Below are 20,100 nucleotides of genomic sequence, written 5' to 3'. Positions count from 1 at the left end.
AAGCAAGGTCCCAGAGGATGATAGAAGAGCAAACACAGCAGCAATTTAAAAGAGAGAGGAGAAGGAGAAAGCAAGAACTGAGTCAGTCAGAGAACACACATAGCAACTCTGATACTCATGGGTCCTAGAACTATAGAAAATTAAAGGCTACTCTGCATTTGTTAAGAACAACACCCAGCTTCCTTTTTGAGATCAGCAGATGACCTCCTCAACAAAGTCTTTGATGCTGACCCACATGACATTCTCAAAAGCAAAGATGGTGACCTGGTCTTAAATAAATTGTAGGAAGAATGAGAAAACAACATCCTGGTTGCAAAACTACCCTGAAGAATACCTGTTCAGCTAGGAGGGCATGTCAAGTACCATACAGGAAACAACAGCCAAGTTTCCTGCATGATCCAGTTTTCAGTAGGAATTTATGGAGTGACTTAAGAGCAACTCCACTTAAGAGTAACTCCATCACAGTAACATACATGTGGAGTGACAAAATCCAAGCCAAAATGTCAGTGCATTCAGGAAACAGGATTAAAAGTAATTTTGACGTAAAAGAGAGAAGGTCTAAACTCAGTTTAATTAAACTGAACAAGATAAAATACAGATGTTAAATACTACTATGAAGGAAAAAAGAACAGTTTTTCCCCATGACTCCTTCAGAAAAATTCTCAAAGATTTTCCACCTTAACTTACAACAAGTAAGAGATTCAATATGGATATCAGGTAAAAAACCCTGAAGAATAAATACTGGAGTAAAGAAAAATCCATGTTGATGGAACCTGTTTAAGAATAGGTTAGACCAGCACTTGCAAAGGATCATTGAGGTACCTGTGACCCTGCTGCAATTCACACCACTGGCAGAGCTGCAGGTAAATGCAGCCAACTCAGTCCTGGCAAGGGAGCAAACAAACCAAATAGGGCATGAGACTACTAAATGGGACGTGAGAGATTGCTGGACAGTGCCCATAACTGTGAGAGACACTGATGAGAGTTACAGGCAGTGCCGTGAAGGCTGACTCTGGACTTCCAGTGCGGTTAAGAGTTATGTGAGAAACAGGTGAACTCCAGAGGCAGATACAGGGCAGGACAGAGGAACTCCAGGGAGGGGAAGCACACAAAGCCAGCACATCAAGGTGACCACCAAGCACTGCTGAGCTTATTGGACTCTCAAATGTGGTTATGATTTAGCAAGACTGGAATCAACAACTAGGGGCAGGTAATTTAGGAGAAGATTGAGATGGAGAAAGGGAGGTATGAAGGTGGTATAATGGAAGGTGAAGGAGGAAAGGGGTAACAACCACAGGCAATTGATATCCACCAGGCAGCCCTGCTCTGCTCACCACCACAGCTTAAATGAGGGCAGAGAGCAAAGCCTGTTATTCTGAGTCCATCACACGAATCAAACCTGCTTTCTGCTATCAGGGGAAACAGGACTGAGAGGGAGGTTTGGTGCTTGCCCTGGCAAGCAGGAGAATCGCCAAGTAGTGGGACAGAGCATGGGAGCATCACCATGTTGGGCCTTGTCCATCCCAACCTTTTCCTACTGGTCTTGCAAAGTTCCCTTTCATCCCTGAACTTCCACAACACTTGTGTAATGCCAGAGGAGCAGAATCAAAGTCCCATGACTCCCCTCACTCTTAACCATGTAAAAATAATTTCCAGAATATTCTCAGGAACAAAGTGATCTATTTTGTGTCTGCCCTGGGGAATGTCACCAAGCTTACTATGCTATGGAAAAATGTAATTTGTTTTTGTACTGGCCACTCTGTAACGATTTTGGTGACACAATTGGATTAATGCCAATTTCCCTTTCCATAAGCAACTAAATCTCTTGACATTTGGGATATAATTTCAGCAGCCTTTGAAGGAGATGGGGGTAAAACCACGAAGTGCAAGATTGCAAAATCTAAATGAAATTATTAAATATCCACCAAATAAATACTCACCAGATGAATGACAACCAAAAAAGTACATTTATTGTAAACAATGACAGAAAGCTTTCCGGAATCTGGATTCACCCCAAACAATACTTTCAGAAAACCATAAGAAGTGTAAGTGATGAGTATTTAATTTCAGTTTATTTTTAAGTACATATTTATTTATTTTATAATATCGTTCTGAAAAAAATAATCCTTTTCTCAAATAGGCAAAAAATTAAAATGCGTGGCAACATCTGAAACACCCTTAGTTCTGTAATTTTTCATTGATTCCTTTAACTTTAGTTAATGAGACTGAAATTTTCCTTCAATCATGCACTGAAACTGAAGTGGGCAGTTAGAAATCTTCTGGTCATCTTCAAAATAGTGAGGGGAAAAATGCTCAATAGCAAGCATTCTCAATAAAGAAGACTGAATGCTTTTGAAAAAATCCTGCTGTATACTTTGCATCTTAATGGAAAGTCTTTGGATCCCTGACCTGATTCCAAACATCTGTGAATGCATCATGCCCTAATATTCTCCATGGGAGTATCCTTAGAGCTCATGCCACTGTTAAAACATCCACAGAGCAGTCTTAAAAAAAAAAAGAAAAAAGTCAGAGCAGCAGACATTGAAAATGATCTTTTCCAGTCACCACACAATCATTTTCTCAGAGACTTATGGCCACTGTTATATTGACTCACTCCAGAAATTATACAAAACATTTGCTGGACTGCAGATGCAATAAAAAGGCCACGTATCTGGTAACTTAGAGAATATATTCTGTTTCTATTTGGTATTAAATATTTGTCCCATAACATTTTATACTCCCTGTTTTTTCATCAAACTGTCACTGTTCTAAAAAATGCTGCATTTTATTCTTCTCCTACCAAGAAACTGATATTAAAGAGCTTTTAGTGTGATAACACCTTCTGTGTAAGCATGGACATCATACAAAAAAAATAGGTAATTCTGTTTCATGGCATTCAGGTTGAACAACTGAAGTGTTTTACTATGCAGACAGACACCATTGTGTTGGTAATCTATCCCTGCTGAAGATTTGTTGTTACAGCCACTAAAATGTGCCACATAATTCTGAAGTCCTGAAGTTGACATCCCTAAAAAGCCTGATATTAAAATAACGTGACAGTCCATAAAGTATTTTTCACTGTAAGACTTCCTGAAGACTTTCACTATTTATATTTATGCAAAATCATTAAATAAAATACAGCTATGGATGGCAAGAAAAAGCAGAGTAAAAACTATATTGCAGAACTATGAAAAACAAAAGAAGCATTGAAACATACTTGAGCAAATCCCTATAATTTGGCAAAACAACTCAAGACACTGAAGAATTGTCTCCACTGTGTAAAGATAGTACTCTTTAGGAATGTGTGAGGCACCACACTGACCCTAATTCAGACCTAAGTGTGGTTCCAGATCAGAACAACATACCAAAACATAACACAGCACACACAAGAAACCATGACTATCAGTGGGCTCAGGACTGTTGGAGAGAGAAACATTAAAAAAAAATTATTGTTCGTAAGTTCTTTTCTCACTTATCTACATACTCCTACACTGCAGGCACAGCTTCTGGCACAGAGAAACACAGAAGACAGATTAGCCTCAGCTTCCTGTCAGTGGTGCCAAATGGTCACTGATTTCCAGGAAGACAAAGATATAATCACATGACTAATACTGAGAAATGCAACTGCTATCAAGGCAGATCTGAGCACATTTCCTAGATGCAGTGTCTGACAGCACTCAGATGGAAACTGGGTACACAGCACCTGCTCTATGAATTCCTGCTCTGAAACAAAAGCTGGGCATGCAGCTGCTGAGGAGAGCCATGGTACTACCCAGAAAGACCCCCCCACCCCTTCTGGAAAATTTAGGAAATCTGGATAGCAAGGTGCATTGCAGAGCTCTCAGCCCAGTCTATGTGCAGACACGAGCTGTGCTATACTAATACCCCAAGCAATCACAGTTGACTGAATCAAGAAACTCACTCCTTCTACACAACAGAGCAACTACACGTTTGCAGCTCCAACCCTCCACCGGAAAATTCACCTACAAAGTAAAGGTTTCTAAGTCTGCTACTACATACAGGCAACAGATTGTATCCCAGCTCCACAGAGGCACTGAAGCTGGAGATAGAGAGATTCTGGATCCAAACTTGGCCAGCTGCCAAACCCTCGGTGTGCTGATGCAGCATTAACTCTTTCAGCTTCCTTTTGACTGTAAGTGGTAAATAACCTCATGGTGGTTTTCACCCCAGCCATAATTTTATCAGGGCACTACCATTTTAAATCACATAGTATTTATCCATCCCTACAATACGGATTTCTTCTTTGAAATGAGAACTGGTTGCTATCTGTAACTCCAGATTACAGAACCAGAGGCTGCACAATGAGAGTTCCCACCGTTTAGTCAGTGATATAAACATCTTGGTGGTTAACAAAGGAGTAGGCAACTTCAACTAACTTTGATTTTATTTTTTGCTAAATGCACAGATTTTTAAATCTTTTATTGCAACTCACCAAAATTTCTCTTTGTTCTTCAAGATTTTTTAAAAAGTTTGAAAACTCGTGAAGAGATGCATCTGTAATACAAAACCAGAAAAAAAAGGTTTAATCATGTTGGAGGACAGCAAAGCAAAATGCAGCCACTTATAACCGTTTCTTACCTACCTATGTATCTTTCATCATCGGTCTCTGCATCACCAATGAATTCAAATTTAAAGTCTCTCAGAGAATGGGCAAATTTTCTCTGGGCTGCTGAAAGGTCTGCAATGAGAAAAAGGACAGATTGAAGGTTAGGCCAGAAGGTCCCCTATGCCTAGAATAATCAACTTTTACAAGAAACTCTTAATATAGGTCTTTCTAATTACATTACAAGACATCAAGTGTTGTCTAACCCTCTGCTGATCACATCTGGGAATTTGCCTTTCTGTAAGGCTATATAGTAGAAAGCACAGGTGTGCAGTATTAGACCTAATCTTACACTTACCCATAATTTAGGGCACAGGCCATACAAACAGATCGGTAACTACAGAAGTTGTAGGCACCACAGTGTAAGTTGTGCCAGTTTTCTTACTCTGCTAATCTAAATTCACTAAAATCAGATTCATCAGCACAAATACACTCTTAGAATTTTCTATATGCTATACATAGTTAGCTCTGCTAGTGAAACACTTATACATAAACCAAATATAAATACGAAAAATAGGAAAGAATTGTTGCACTGGAACTAGAAAGTCTATAGAGTTAAACTATGCCAAAAGGTAACTAAGTTAAATGCACAGCATTAAAATTATTTTTATATAATAACTGCTTTGTAATAGCTCTGAAACATTTTCAGCGATCCAGTTTTTACCTATTAATGTTTGACAACTTGGAGTCAGAGACTGCATTCTTACATCCCTCAGGAAGGTGTCAGACTCCATATCCAGCCACAATATCATTACAAACTTGTACTAAAATTCATAAAGCTGTAAATAAACAGTGTACGCACACTTTTCTGTTGCACTGGCATGTGCAGGTTGGCAATGCCACAAGTTCTGGAAGGATGGAATCGCTCAGTGGAAAAAGAAAAAAAGGATGCGTATCCTGGTACACCTCTACCCGGTAGTAAAGGTTTTACTCGCATTTTTGTTGTCAGCCAAAGTTAAGGATGATTTAAAATATTTAGTTAATCTATAATCTTTTTCTTACCACATGCAGTTCTGAAGGGCTAAGAACTACTCTTTTGACAGAACAGCTCTTTATATTAACAGGCACTAAAAGATTACCAGCTTGAGCTTTTGTCACTGTTCTAGTTGGGGCAGGGGTGGGGGGAGGGAGTGTTGTTTTTTGGGGGCTTTTTTGAACCAAAAACAAACAAAAGACTCCCCACCTTTATTATAGGTCCTGCATCCAACACATTATGTATTTTACTATATGTCATAGATGAGTACAACTTTGACATACAATGCTGCACTGAAAGTTCTGTTCAACCACTTAAAGGGTTAAGTCACAAATACTGTACAAACAGCAAAACACTGTCTAAAATGAAAAAAACCACGTGTTTTCTGCTCCTTGTAATTTCTTTCACCCTTCTCCCACCAGTCCTTTCCTCAAGCTGTTGTGTAACAGCGCCGTTCCCTGTGATGCCGCGCTGCCAGGTACTTGCTTCCTTTTTGCAACTGCTCCTGAAGCCTGTGCGTGTACCCTTCACCACGTCATGCAGCAGGATGCTGCACAGGGTTGAAATAATACGGATAAGAAGGCTGAGGGGAAAAAGTAACGTAATTCCCATGTGAAAGGAAACAGGGCTGTTTTAATGCAAATGTCTTGTGGGCTAAACGGCTGCTCATAAAGCAGGCAGCAAAAGAAACAGGTTCTGTTGGATGTGAAAGGCTTAAATATGGAAAATAACATAAGGTTCTTACCCATCTAATGTTACACTTATTTGTGAGCCAGGTCACAGCACAAGGCTGAAGAGAGTTTATTTATGGGAGAATGGCTCCAACAACACACACACTCCCAAATTTATTTAATTTTCTTGAATACGATAATCCCCTACCAAAGCGCTGTCACATGAAAGCCAGCCCCACGCTGGAGGAAGGAAATGTTTATTATGTTTTCTCCCACTTGTGGTGGTGAAGTATTCAAATAATGTTGAGCAAGGTACGCGTTAAGAGCCCCATGCAGCACTACACACATATACTATCTCCTTTCCCCTTCACAGTAAACTTATAAGCCTTTTTAGAGTGCTGTGAAACCACCTCCTGCATGGCTCCGTATCCCTCCTCTCTATCAAAAACCATCCCTCTGGTCACAGTGACAGCAAACAGAACCTATGCCCACAACCAGACTCTTTCAGTGCAAAGACATCTTCTGTCAATCTGAGAAGGGGCTGAACAGAAACACTGAGCTTCTCACAGCATCAGAAACCCACACTCATGCATTTCTCTTTACTGAATCTGCTCAGGGATTGGAAATTGATGACCAAAGGGCTGTGTTTGGAAGCAGGAACCATTCAACACATCAAATCTAGATTTGCAGAGTTCCTTGTTAAAACTATAAGGCCATATTATGTTTTTGCAATGTCTCTCCAAAAATAATTTCTGAAATGTTTAAGAACCATTCCAGAAAATTTTGGAAACCATCAGTGGATGCAAGGAAGTTGGGGATTTGAGTCACAGAACAATGACCTTCTTGACCTGATGGGTCAAAAAAAGCTGCAGATACCTGGCTTTGAACCACCACCTAGAAGAAAACACAAGAAAATAGGAAGAGATTTTCTGAAAGATTTTAAGAACTTGGCACTTTCAACAAAGGTGAGAAGTCACTGGAGAAAAATAAAAGCCAATCACATGTTGTAAGATGTAACTGGGACGAAATACACCACCTGACTGGAGGAAGAACAGTTCAGTCATTTGGTCTAAAAGACTGTTGCAATAACCAGAGTCCTAACTGTTGCCAGAACAAGAGATCTTAAACCCTGCTTAGTCAGCAGGTGTTAACTACAAGATTGACTTTCCAACGTTTATGTATCATCCATCACTCTTGCATTATTTTAGCAAAACTTACATTTAAGAACACATTCTGTTTTCATTCCCTACACCAAAATAGCACTAGTCTAACACAAATCTAGCACCTTGCTAGGCAGAACTATCAGTGCCCAGCTAGTCACAGGAATGAAAGTCTGAACTGCTTTTGCTAAACTAAAAGAACAAAACTGAGTAGCAATTAGAGGTGGAGGAAAACTTTCTCAGAAGGTCAGAGCAAGACTTTTTTTCTGCTAAAGCACAGGAAAAATTACAAGCATGGTGGCTGGACACAAAAAAGATAAAATAGCCCTGTGCTGGATTTTCTTGTCACCTGACAAACCATAGCCAGAGTGAGACCATCTGCAGTTAAACCTCCCACTGTGAGACAAACAGCATGAAAGTGCTCCAGCTTTTACCCTGATAAATTCCACATATCCTACAGTACATATACAGAAGTTCACACAATTATAAGCATTTATAAAAGTCTATAAAAACAAACTAGGTGTTGATATCATCATAAGTACTATAGTCTCTTACTATTGTGTTACAATGTAAATGCTGAGCTTTGTTGCTTAAGGTGGAAATTTCACAAAGGTAACTTGGCTCTCTTCCATGCTGTGTCAGAAGATCTTTACTACAGAGAAACTATTTGGCTGGCACTGACAGATACATCCCAGTATTGTTCCACACCAGCATTAGAGTCTGCAAGACCAGGATGGTGTTATATAACAGACTGAAACATATATATGGATTTCAGTTATGTACATTAGATTAACACAGTACATGAGCACAATACTGTCAAACAGCATGACCAGTTATGCTGATTGTGTGAATTACTGACAAAGAATTTAAGGGGCCAGAAACTATTTTACTCTCTTTAATCTCTACATTCTACACAGTAACACTCAATAGAAAGATACAGAAAGCAGTAATAGGGTTGTTGCTCCTCAAAAGCTACTGTAATCATTGAAAGGGAGGAACAGGGCATTCAAGATCAAAGAGCATTTTAAATATCAACCAAACACTAACACTGCTGAATACAATGGAATCCTGGCAAACCCATAAGGCAGAGTCATTTAAAAGACTCACCTAAAACACTAAAAGAAACCAAGCATCTGCTAAATTTTTGTAGCAAAAGGCTGAAAACACATTTCCAAGGAGAGAAGGGAGGGACATAAAGACACCAGAGCTTTTAATTTTCTCTCTTTGTCATTGTTCCTATCAGTACATTGTACTTTTTTGATGTTTGGATGCAACTACTTAGAAACACAGTAGAAGAAAGATGAGCAGCTGCCTGCTCCCCCACGTTTCTCTGGATCACTTCAGAAACAAGAGCTCCTGTGAGTTTGTCCTGTGCCAGATGCACTGCCAGTGCCCCACACAAATACCTCTATATCTTTTTCCATTTGGATTTCAGAGAAAATACTTTTGTTCCTTATCTGAGTTGAACTGAGCCAACACAACACCATTAGTTGCTGGGTGGTGGCCAGGCCTGACTTATAGGACCAGACTCCAACCTCCTCCTTGAAGATTAATACTAACCTCAGTGCTAGCCACACAAACTAAGTCTTGCACAAAGCCAGATAATATTTCTTCCTAAGGCTATCCTAGATCACTTTTGGATGGTAGAGGAATTACCCACTTGTTAATATTTTTGTACAACAATATGCAGGTTTCTGCATCAAGCTTTGAAGAAGGACTGGAATTTCAGCGCTATTCCTCATCCCTTACTACAAAGCTCATTGACTCTAACAAAATCTCCAGGAATGACAGATTTCCAGCTGCTTTATTTAATATGAGTTGAAATTGCTCTGGTTTCATCAAACAACGTTCTCTCACAAAAGCTAAAGGGTTAAAAACCACTTAGATTTAACTACAAATTTCATCTTCAAGCTACTTTACTACATCAAGGCCTAATATTTTTACACTTCTCAACGTATTTCCCTCGCAGTAGGCCAAGATCAGGCAAGCTACATGCTGTCATGAAACAGGAAAGAACAAGCTGAGTGAGACTTGGCCTCTCCCCTCTTCTTCCTAGGCATCAATCTCCTTGCAAGAGCTAACAAAGCAGCTTCAGAGGAACAGAGCACTTAAAATAGTTTGTCCAAGAGCTGCAGTACAGACTTGTATGGCATTTTGTACAAAACACGCGCCATCTCAACACTTAGAAAGCAATTTCGTGTTCCTCTCCTGTGTCCCTTTCGTCAAGGTGGATAATGAATCTAATATAATCCGTAACACTGAAAACTGAAACAGGATTTAGTTACTACCTGAGTGAGGTGGATAAACAGGATTAATTTGGTAACTTAGCAGATGCAATCCATGTGTGTGACAGAATTGTTAAGAGCAATAACATGTTCTAACTCCCTAAAACCAAACAAACTTTTTCAATATATTTATCAGACAAAAAGGAGTACTAAAGAGTCATCAAATCAAGAAAATTTACAATGAAGCTAAAATACAAAGGTATTGATTTCCATCCAAAACCAGAATGGAAATCAAGTTCAAAGACTAAAAGGCTTCTGGAGTTCCATGTTGATAACGTCACATTACCCATGGCAGCTCATGAGTTTCTGAAAGCTTAGCAAATTTGGGTATGAGGATTAAAAAGCAATGTATTATTGACTTGTCAAGTACCTCAACCTCCCTGGCCCCCACTTTTCCAGCATGATACAGTGTATTTGGTCCATCTCACACCTTGAAAACAAATAAGGAAAACCACAACCTCTCACCATTTCAGTTTAATTTAACTGGCATTTGGCTCCTGCTGGCCCAAAGGCACCTTTCCAATGGCTCCCGAGTGTCCAACAGTTGACAGCTTCACACTCTCCACATTCATATATTCCCAGGTCTGAGACAGCTCCACCCCAATCACACCAAAGTTAGGATGTGATCTATTGTTTACAAAAAAACCTCAGAAATTTGGTGTCAGAATGAAGTTGCTCTAGATCCAGTCTCCAGGCACACGTGAACACACAAATAAGAGTTTAAATTTTAAAAGTACAACAAAAAAATAAGGAGAGCCAACAAAGAGCAGCAGCAATATTTTAGGTAAAGCCTTTCAAATTTTAACATGGAAGGGATTTTGGTTACCAAATTTTAAAAAAAAGAAAGAGCACACATCAAACAAAAAACTTGGCATTTCAGCATCAGAGAAAAAAAGAAAATGGCAAGAGTAAAATGAAAACCAAACAACTCCAGGGTAATTAATGTGTAAATACAAGAAATCAATAACAATTTTAGGGATCTTAATCTCTAATGGAATTTTCTTTTTAACTTGTCATAGATAGGAATTGATGTCATTCTTCTATTATACTTAAGTCCAAATTTTCTCATGAGTCTCTCAACTAATAACAACAGGAAATGAACACCTAGAAGCCAAAACAGAAAAACAGGTTGTTATTCTTCATGTTTTTACTTCTCAATCTAAGAGTGAGAGAGAAAAATAACTACTGAGGCAATGAATATCATTGCAGAACAGTGCCTCTGTTAAGAACTCACTGGTCTTAAGTGTTTCTTCCAGTGTTGGACATTCCCTATTACCAGTTTTACTGCATGCAGGGGTCATTAACTGTGGCATAATTCTGTTACAAGTAAAAACAGGCTATTTAGCCTGAAAAAGTCACATGTAAATAGCACAACAGAGTCATTCTAAACTCCTCACTCCTTAAAAGAGAGAATCCAATTCTTGCAAATTTCTATTTCATAGGTTATTTATGTCATATTTTATGATTTTCATTCTTTCAAATGCATAAACCCATAGTCTAAACACCACTATTCCCCATATCAATCAAAACAGGCAAGTTGAGAAAGCTTTCAGATTTTAGCAGAGTAATTTTTTTCACAGATATGCAATATGTTTTAGATGCCATAACCTCCAACCATTGTTTTCTCCTTTAGAATGTATGCAGTGTAACAACATAAACTGCGTATCATATAATCTTATCTACCTTCTCTGGTTCTACAACTTTTATCAGTGAAAACAGACTTGACTCATTTCTCTTCTATCCACCCTTGCGAGGGAAAGGGTACAAACTCCAAATTCCCCCACATCAAGAAACATCTAATTAACATGGTAATTACCATATATTAAATATCACAAAGTAGCATCTTATGCAAGCACGGGCAAAGTGCCAAATCATGTTCATATTGTCCCTGTGGCTGCACCACACCTTTCTGAGCTCTGATTATTTGCCTTTTTAGCTGGATCTTTGAAATTTGCCAGGTAGCCTTACTCCACCCTGCCAAGGGCATTTTCCTCTTTGCATCACAAGCATTAGGCAAAACAGCACATTTAATATCTCAGCAGAGATTAAGGTTCTCCTAGAGTATATCCAACAGCTCTTACAAAAAGGTGCACCCCTCTGCCAGCTCAGATGGTGGAGAAACATTCCTTCAGAGGTGGAGAAACACTCCTGCAACGACCCTGACATAAGCCCTGTATCCCAAAGTCTCTGCTGAAGGGTCTAGCAACTGTGATGGAAGTTCCTGTGGAGTACCACAAAGATAATTTGTCTTCAAAGGAATCAAAACCATCTTCCTAATCCTTACAAACTCTGTGTCTTTCACAACAAAAGACCAAAAGAAACAATAAATTAGAAAGCTAGCACTAAGAAGTATAAATTTGCAACACAGAAAATTAGGAGAGCATTCCACAAAATTCACACTGTTCACAAAAGTAAAAACCAGCAGTTCAGGATTTGCCGCAAAGGTTTCCCTGTATCATCTCGCATCAAATGGCAGCAACAGGGACACCCAGGTTATGTATACACTCTGTTCCCAAAAGAAAACTCTGCATCAATCCAGAAGCAACAGGTGGAATACACAATAGCAAAACAGTTGCACAGTCAAAGTTTTCACTGGTAAATCTTTCTACAATACCTTCAGCTCTGCAAGTAGCACAGACCTGGGGATTGTCTTCTAAAAGTGACCAAATTAGAAAATGTGAGGTTGAAAAAATTCCATTTCAGAAATCAGGATTTTACTATTGCTAAAGATGCCTGAATTCAGAAGACAAGATTACACCTCTAGTAATGACTTTTGAAGCAGAAAATTAAAACTGACTTAAGATGTTTATAAGAAAACTCTCATCACTAAATAGAACAAGTTTCCTAATTTTGTATTCTTCAATTATAATTCTTGTCAAGCATCACAGATTTGAGGGCCTTCCTGCATTTTTGCTTTTCAGTAGCAAGTAAATCAGAAGCTTGAGGGTGAAAAATTGTGTAGTTAACTGAAAACATTCTCCTCAACTGGGAAACTCTGCAAAAGACAAAAAGTAGTTACAGGAAAAAAATGTGTTTATTGTACAGATACTTATCCAACATCAGCATTCTGCATGTTTTAATTCTGAAGTATTGCTTTCTTTCCCAGACTGATTTCCCAGACAATAACTATAATGTTTACATAAAAAAGAATATACTGTGTTGAAATATTATTTTCATTGCAAAAGAAAATAACAATTCACTGTTGGCCAGAAGCTACATTTTGCCATTTTATTCTCCAAACTATAAAAGAGTTTTGTGGTTGGGAGGCAACCCCACATAACAAAATCTATACTCTGAATATAGGCAATGAAGCATTAACCCCTCACAACTCCTCTTAAATGAAATACTCTCTGAATCCAAGGCACTTTTTAAAATCCAAGTAACTGATAGGACATGCTCACCTAATTTCTTCAGTCACCAAAATTTGCTCATGGCAGTCAGGTCAAGTTGTTACATCAGCATAGCAGAGGTCCTGACCCATCACCAAGGCACAGAGATTTCCCCTTCCAAGAAACAGGAATTACTTCATTATTTGAAGTCTATTGTCTTAGAAAGCACGCAGATGACTGGAACTTCATCTGGTTGAGCAAGTTGGAAGGGAAGCACAGCCCATCTTGGGATGGGAACATTACAGCAAACACATCTTGCAGGTTTTTCACATGCCACATCTGCTGCCACTGGGCATGAACATCTCAGAGAGTTCATATACAATAGATATTTCAGCAAGATCTTTTTCCCTCTACAGCTGCAAGCAAGGAAGAAGGGAAAAAACAAAACAAAACAAAAAAACCCAACCTTCCCCTCCATGTTTTTAGCTAAATTAATCCTGAACAGGATTTCACACAGGAAAGGCCTTTTTCCAGACAGAGCTCTCTTGCCTGTTTGGTTTCCAGCTGTGTGGTGGTGCTTTTCACAAGAAGTCAGATGACAATTCCGGAGTGGGAAGTGGGCAGCCAAACCACAAGAAGAACTGGTAGCCACCTCCCTAATGAATGACTAGAGCAAGTCTTTTTATTATCTTTAAACGCACATGCTGTTCACTGACTGCTTGAAATGTATTTATGAGGTTGTATATCAAGTCTGCAGAAATGTCAACATGAAACACCTTTGGAAAAAAAAAGATCATCCACAATGTTTTGTGCCTTTAAAATGGCAGATATCTCAAAACTCTGTCACTTGAATGGAATTACTGCCTAAACATTGGCATGTGTAGACAAAAACCCAAAAGGAGATCAAACTGTGATTTCTCCACAGCAAGACATGTCCAAACACACAGTCAGCCCATGTGCACACCTAAAATTAGGGTGTTCTATGAAATGGCTACCAAATACTTTGTCATCAGTAAGACCATAAAAGGTTTAGAAAACAAATTTACATTTTCACCAATTCCTCTGCTAATGAGTCATGAAAACTAAGCAAAATTCTTCCAGTGGGAAAAGACCTCGGATAGTATAGCTTTATTTTTCCAAGTGCAAGAGGATTCAGGATGGAGAGGACAGAGGAAAACAATCAGAAATCAGATAAATAAGCAGCTGAGATCTATAATTCAACACAGAATTCAAGTGCCCACCCTTTGGGTTATTTATTTATTTATTTAAAGGTGAGAGTATTAGTGCATTTTGGAAAATACTTGACAATTTAGTCCATTTCTATTAAAAAAAAAAAAAAACAACAACAAAAAAAACCACACCACGCTCAAAATCCCAATTCAAAATGCAGAGAATAGGAGTTCTGGCAAGATTTGCCTTAAACTCCTTTTATTGAGTTACAGACTTTTTTGCCCACTATAGATATGTCAAGGTCAGTCTTCAGCATCAAGAACGATGTGATGACCACAACAGGCCCCCAGAGATGGAAGAGTTCAAGAATAACTTTGCTGCAGCTTGACACACAAGTGAAATTAATCCACGGGTTCATAGAGCAAACAGCTGACAGCAACTGTGGTGCAGAGGACAGCTTGTACTTACATCATATATAGTTTCCAGAAAAACCAGCAGTATAGCAGTGGTTAACTAAACTAGATGGTCCAATTAAAAAAAAAAAAAAAAGTTTTGCCCTACACTTTTCCAAAACTATCAAATGGAGATTTTATGTGTAAAGCAACACAATAGATGTGTGTCAAAAGGAAACTATTCTGATAGCTCTTACATTGAGATGTATCTGATGTATATATTAAAACTGAAGCTTCTAATTAGCTCAGACAGAACTTTACATGAACAGCACAGAATATTTCAACACCCTTATTCTGATTACAGGAGTCCTTTAAATTAATAAAAACTACAAAAAGCACTGATATATGTGAAACACGCAAGTAAAGAATGAATTTTAAACTCCCCTTTCACTGCTCTCACTGTTTCTCATTTAAAGTCATTGCTAGAGAAAGCCCTGACGCTCCAGCATCATTTCACCTGCCAGCTTCTCCAATTATTGCAATTTATTTGTCTAGGCAGAAGAATAAAGTTTCTGCCCCCAGTAACTGCTAAGAGAACTTAACAGGAAATACTTATTCAAGTAGTCAACTACATAATACAGTAAATTCCAAAAGAGAAACTTCACTCATCTCTGGTCTGGATAGTTGTGCAATAGCTGAACGCTATGTGCAAAGAAATGCTGTAAATCCTTCTGACAGTTTCAGATTAGAAATTTTACAAGAGGCCAGTGATTCAATTGTAAGCTGATAGTATGTATTCAAAGGAGGCACACAGTCAAATTTACTGGCTCTGACTGGGAAAAAATTTATGACCGTAAAGTCTCTGGCACACAAGCACCTGCAAGCCTCCCTGCTTTGGGGTTTAAGTATATTTCTCCAAAGTGAGTTTCCAATCTAGATATCAGTGTCAACTTGTTCCTGAATAAAAGATCACTAAACGATCAAAAATCAAAACAATTGAGCAAAAGCAATCTAGGACAGTCAAGAGCAATCACCATACTCTCATGCAAAGCACATGAAAGGACATCTTGCAATCCCACACAGGAAACAAAAAATGCTTATTTAATCTTCTAATGCAATTTTACATTTCATTCTGTTTTCAGGTAAAAGGAAGACTTACAGTGCATAACACAGTAAGAATACTTTTTAAATTACTTACATCTTTTATGCTTTGACATAAGAATTAGCTTAAATTTACTATCACAGATTTAAAGAAAAGTCAAGCTGGTTTTGCTTCTAAATAAGCATAACATGCAAAATTTCTGAGTGAAAGTACAAGGCTATGTAATTTCTGGATTTTTCCTTCACTTAACTGTTTCAGCTGCATTACTGTGCACTCTGCATGTCTGATACAAAGCACACTCAGAAGAGAGTATAACACCATTCCTTGCGTAACATGAGCAATACCATAAAAGTACTTACAGCTTCCCTTAGAAACTACTGTATATTTCCTGCAGTGGAAGTGACTCCTCTCACCACTCAGATAATATGAGGAACACTTTGTATAGCAGAGTAGGAGTACAGAAGTTCAGTACTCGGCTCAGTCATGTTTGAGTTTCATCCATGGAAGAGAGGGAAAAAAAAGAGAATCAGCATTTCCAAATAGAAAGCTGTTTTCTTAAATGTTTGGATTTTTGAATTTTCCATTGCCATTTCTGGGGTTGAGGCTAAGCTTGGGATAGTTCATAGCACAGTAAGTATTGATTTTTCCTTGGTCTCTCTCCACCAACAACAGTTCATATTCAAGTACTGTCCCTGCTTATCATCAGCCAAAAGGATCCACAAGCCTGCATTGCTAACTCAGACTTATTCAGCACACTTGTAGCTTTAACTGCACACATCAGAACAAGTGAGAAGCAGACAAAAGGGGAGTAGACTAAAGCTGACTAGACTAAAGCTGACCTGTGACTGACAAGTGTTGTCAACTGACTATTCTACACCTGGGTTCCCCTCTCTAAAACAAGATAAAACAAACAAACAAACAAAAAAATCCATTTTACCAGACTAATAGATAAAATGAGAAGCTGCTCGGACTGTGACAATCTATATTATAAAGTCATAGAATTATTTTGGTTGAAAAAGACCCTTAAAGACTGAGTCCAACCATAAACCTAACACTTCCAAGCCCACCACTAGATCGTGTCCCTGAGTACCTACACATCTTTTAAATGCCTCCAAGGATCGCTGACTCCACCACTTCCAAGAGCAGCCTGTTCCAATGCTTTACAATCCTTTTGGTGAAGAATCTTTTCCTAATACCCAATCTAAACCTCCCTTGGCGCAACCTGAGACTATTTCCTCTTGTCCTGTCATTCTCTATATGGGAGAAGAGATTGACCCCCACCTGGCTACAACCTCCTTCCAGGTAGTTGTAGAGAGTGATAGGGGCTCCCCAGCTCCCTCAGTCACTCCTCTTAAGACTTTTGCTCCAGACCCTTCCCCAGCTCTGTTGCCCTTTTCTGGACATGCTCCACCACCTCAATGTCTTTCTTGTAGTGAGGAGCCCAAACTGAACACAGGATTGGAGGTGCAGCCTCACCAGCGCCGAGTACAGGGGAATGATCTCTGCCCTGGTCCTGCTGGCCACACTATTCCTGACATAGGTCAAGATGCCACTGGCCTTCCTGCCCATGTGAACACACTTACTCACAGAAGAACCCCAAATTTCAAATTTGGGGAAGGATAAATATCTCAAATTATGTATTCAAATATGGGATGATAAATTAAACAAAGATCTGAAGGAAAAGCTTCCTCTTTCATCAGTAAGCACACTGCATCTGTACAACACAGCGAAGGGACTCACAGACAGCCTGTACACCTACCTAGACTGAATTGTTCTATGAGGGAAAAAAACCACTGTGTTCTGCACTCCAGCTGTACTGGCTTTATAGCTCAAGCTCTTAGTGGTACAAAGTGTACTGGCTGCTCACAAAACTCTGAATGTGCATGCCTTTTATATCTGATTATTTATTCACAGATCAAGCTTGAAAGCAAGCAGAAAACAATCATGATGATGGAAGAAGGGAAAGCAATTAACTAATAATCCCTGGGCACCAAACAAAACAAAAATTTGAAAAAGATACCACATGTGAAATAACATCATCATTCAACTTGCTCAACTGCCACCGTGATTCACTTCAGCTAATGCATTTAGAGCACAAATCAACAAGAAAACAATTTGCTTGGCTGACATTTCAGTAAAAAGGGCTTTTTGTAAACCATCTTTAAAATAATAACCAGATTTAAACAATTTTCTGTGGCTCGCACTGAAGTGGTGGTGCTTAAATACTCTCCAATCTCTGGTTTGGAGCAAAGGAAGCAACTCAGTCTCAAGTGACCAAGCCTGTGTATTTTGAAACAGAAGGAGACAAGACTGCTCCATGGAAAGTACTAAATTCTGAGGGGAGAAGAATCATGAGCTGTTAAGAAAAATATGCACTCAAGTCTATGTTTTTAGAACCTTCCTTCAGGATATACCAGGCTTTCAGAAAAATAAACACTTTGTTTATTTGAAATAAGATAGGAATTACCCTGGACAGTAGAAGAAACCCCTTTCTCCTTTTCTAATGCTCCCTAACAAGTGACAAGAATGGTCACAGAGGCAGAGCAGAGTATATATTCATATATTCCTGAAAGCATGTAGAAGTATATTAGGAAGACTGGATAATATTGCTGCAGAGTTACTTATAAACGTTAAAAATAACCTGATCTTGGTGACTGGTGTGTGTGTGGGGGGGAGGATGGTTTGATTTCTTTCAGTCCTTCTCCCTTTAAGATAACAAATCTGAGTCTTCCCTAATGCAACACTCCTTGTTCTCTCGTAAATTTAATATTACATTTATTCCAGCTGCAAAACCAAAACCTTTACAAAACAAACAAGCTATGAGATAAGAGACATTTGAGCAGTGAAGAACACCCTAAAATTAACCTGGGTAATAAAATTAACCCCACATTTCACCAGATACAGGAGTGGTAGAGTTATTAGACAACGTAACATGCATATTTCCCAAAATTAGACCTTTCCAACTGGCCCTGTCAGTAGCCTGTTTCTTCTGACACTCAAAGGTTAAAGAAAGCCTACAACTTAGGCTAACATGAAAGAGGCACAGACTTTCCATATATTCAAAGTCATAAGCTGAGAGCAAGAGAGAGAAAAAGAGACTGACCATGACTGCAGTGATTACTCAGTTAAGTCAGTCACAGGACAGCACGATGCAGTATTTTTCCCCATTAAGTGTCTAAAACAGTATTAAAAAATATGTACTATCAAAAATATCTTGTTCTGGAGAACTGAAGTAATTGTATTCTCCTCCTTTCTTCCCTCAGAAAGTTAAAATCCAGGAGAAAGTATTACTGGAACTACTTGAACAAGTTCTGTGTCTGGAGAAACAGCAACCAACTCTAATATCAGGCATAAAAGCGTCCCCTCAGGCTTTGGTCTCTGATCTCACCTCGGTCATGCTCAGCAGACAACAGCTACCGAGGTGGCCATCTCACCCATCTGAGATACAGAACACAAACTAGAGATTTAATCCCACCCTGCCTTTCCAAGTGTCACTGTAATCTAAACACACAAGAGACACACACACTGCATGTAGAGCTACACAGTTATTCCGCTTGGACGTTCTGCCATGCTTTCCACATTTAAAAAAACCAACCAAATGAATTAACAAAGAAAACAAATCCACCAGGAGACAACGCAAACATTTCACAGTTGGGCTTCTTAATGAAAGACAACCATCTATTAGCAGACTTGAAGAGTCTGTTCTTTCCCCTGAAGAACCACCATGAATGAACACAGTATCCTTGGGAACAGCTACAACTCATGGCAGCCTCTGCTCTCCAACAGGCAAAGCCTGTTCCTGAAATTCTGCAACTTCTTTTCATAGGTAGTTTCAGCCGGATAACCAGAAGAATCCATGGAGAATATTTTTTTGCCTTTGGGATCAGTTCACCTTGTGTGTCATCTGGAGCACTACCTTCACGAGAAAACTTCCAAGCACCTGGAACAACAGCTCTACGTTGCTGATGCAGAGCAGTAACACAGATGGTCTGATACATCAAGTTCATTCCTGCAAAAATAGCATGCTCAAGAGCTACTCAACACATATGTATTTAAAAAGCAAACATAATTAGTAGAATATTGGGAAGAAGTTATCCCCTGGCAAGCTTTTGAAAAGCTGGTAGTGGTTTTCTGATGAAAGAGAAGAGTCTGTCACGCGACAAATCAAGTATACTTTCATTTGCCCAAACCTTATTTTGGATAAATCACAGCTCATTTCCCATACAGACCAGAAGGAAGGAGTTGGGTATCCCAGTCTTGGGAGATGCAGCACATCTCACTTGTGCTGCACTGCTGCTTTGTAAATGCAGGACTGCACTTATCAACGAAATGTCAACAAACAAACAAAAAAAAAAAAAAAAAAAAAAAAAAAAAAAAAAAAAAAAAAAAAAAAA

At 38.9% G+C, this 20,100-nt stretch overlaps 1 protein-coding gene across 1 annotated transcript in view; it reads right to left on the bottom strand.

The window, feature by feature from the left end:
* Positions 1 to 20,100, bottom strand: part of ARHGAP10 (Rho GTPase activating protein 10) — a gene marked incomplete at its 3' end in the record, with an annotated part of 64,173 nt that overhangs the window by 17,059 nt on the left and 27,014 nt on the right. Inside the window, exons 2-3 of the mRNA XM_027907459.1 lie at positions 4,604 to 4,699; positions 4,454 to 4,515 (exon numbers count right to left, since the gene is read on the bottom strand). Of these exons, the coding sequence (XP_027763260.1) occupies positions 4,454 to 4,515; positions 4,604 to 4,699 (158 nt within the window). The remainder of the gene's footprint in view (positions 1 to 4,453; positions 4,516 to 4,603; positions 4,700 to 20,100) is intronic.

This window comes from Empidonax traillii, unplaced genomic scaffold, assembly GCF_003031625.1.
Source record: "Empidonax traillii isolate 1590-97213 ecotype Southwest subspecies unplaced genomic scaffold, ASM303162v1 scaffold1472:size108541, whole genome shotgun sequence".
NCBI lineage: Eukaryota > Metazoa > Chordata > Aves > Passeriformes > Tyrannidae > Empidonax > Empidonax traillii.
Note: the sequence above shows the minus strand (reverse complement) of the source record. Positions and strands in the feature narration are given on the sequence as shown.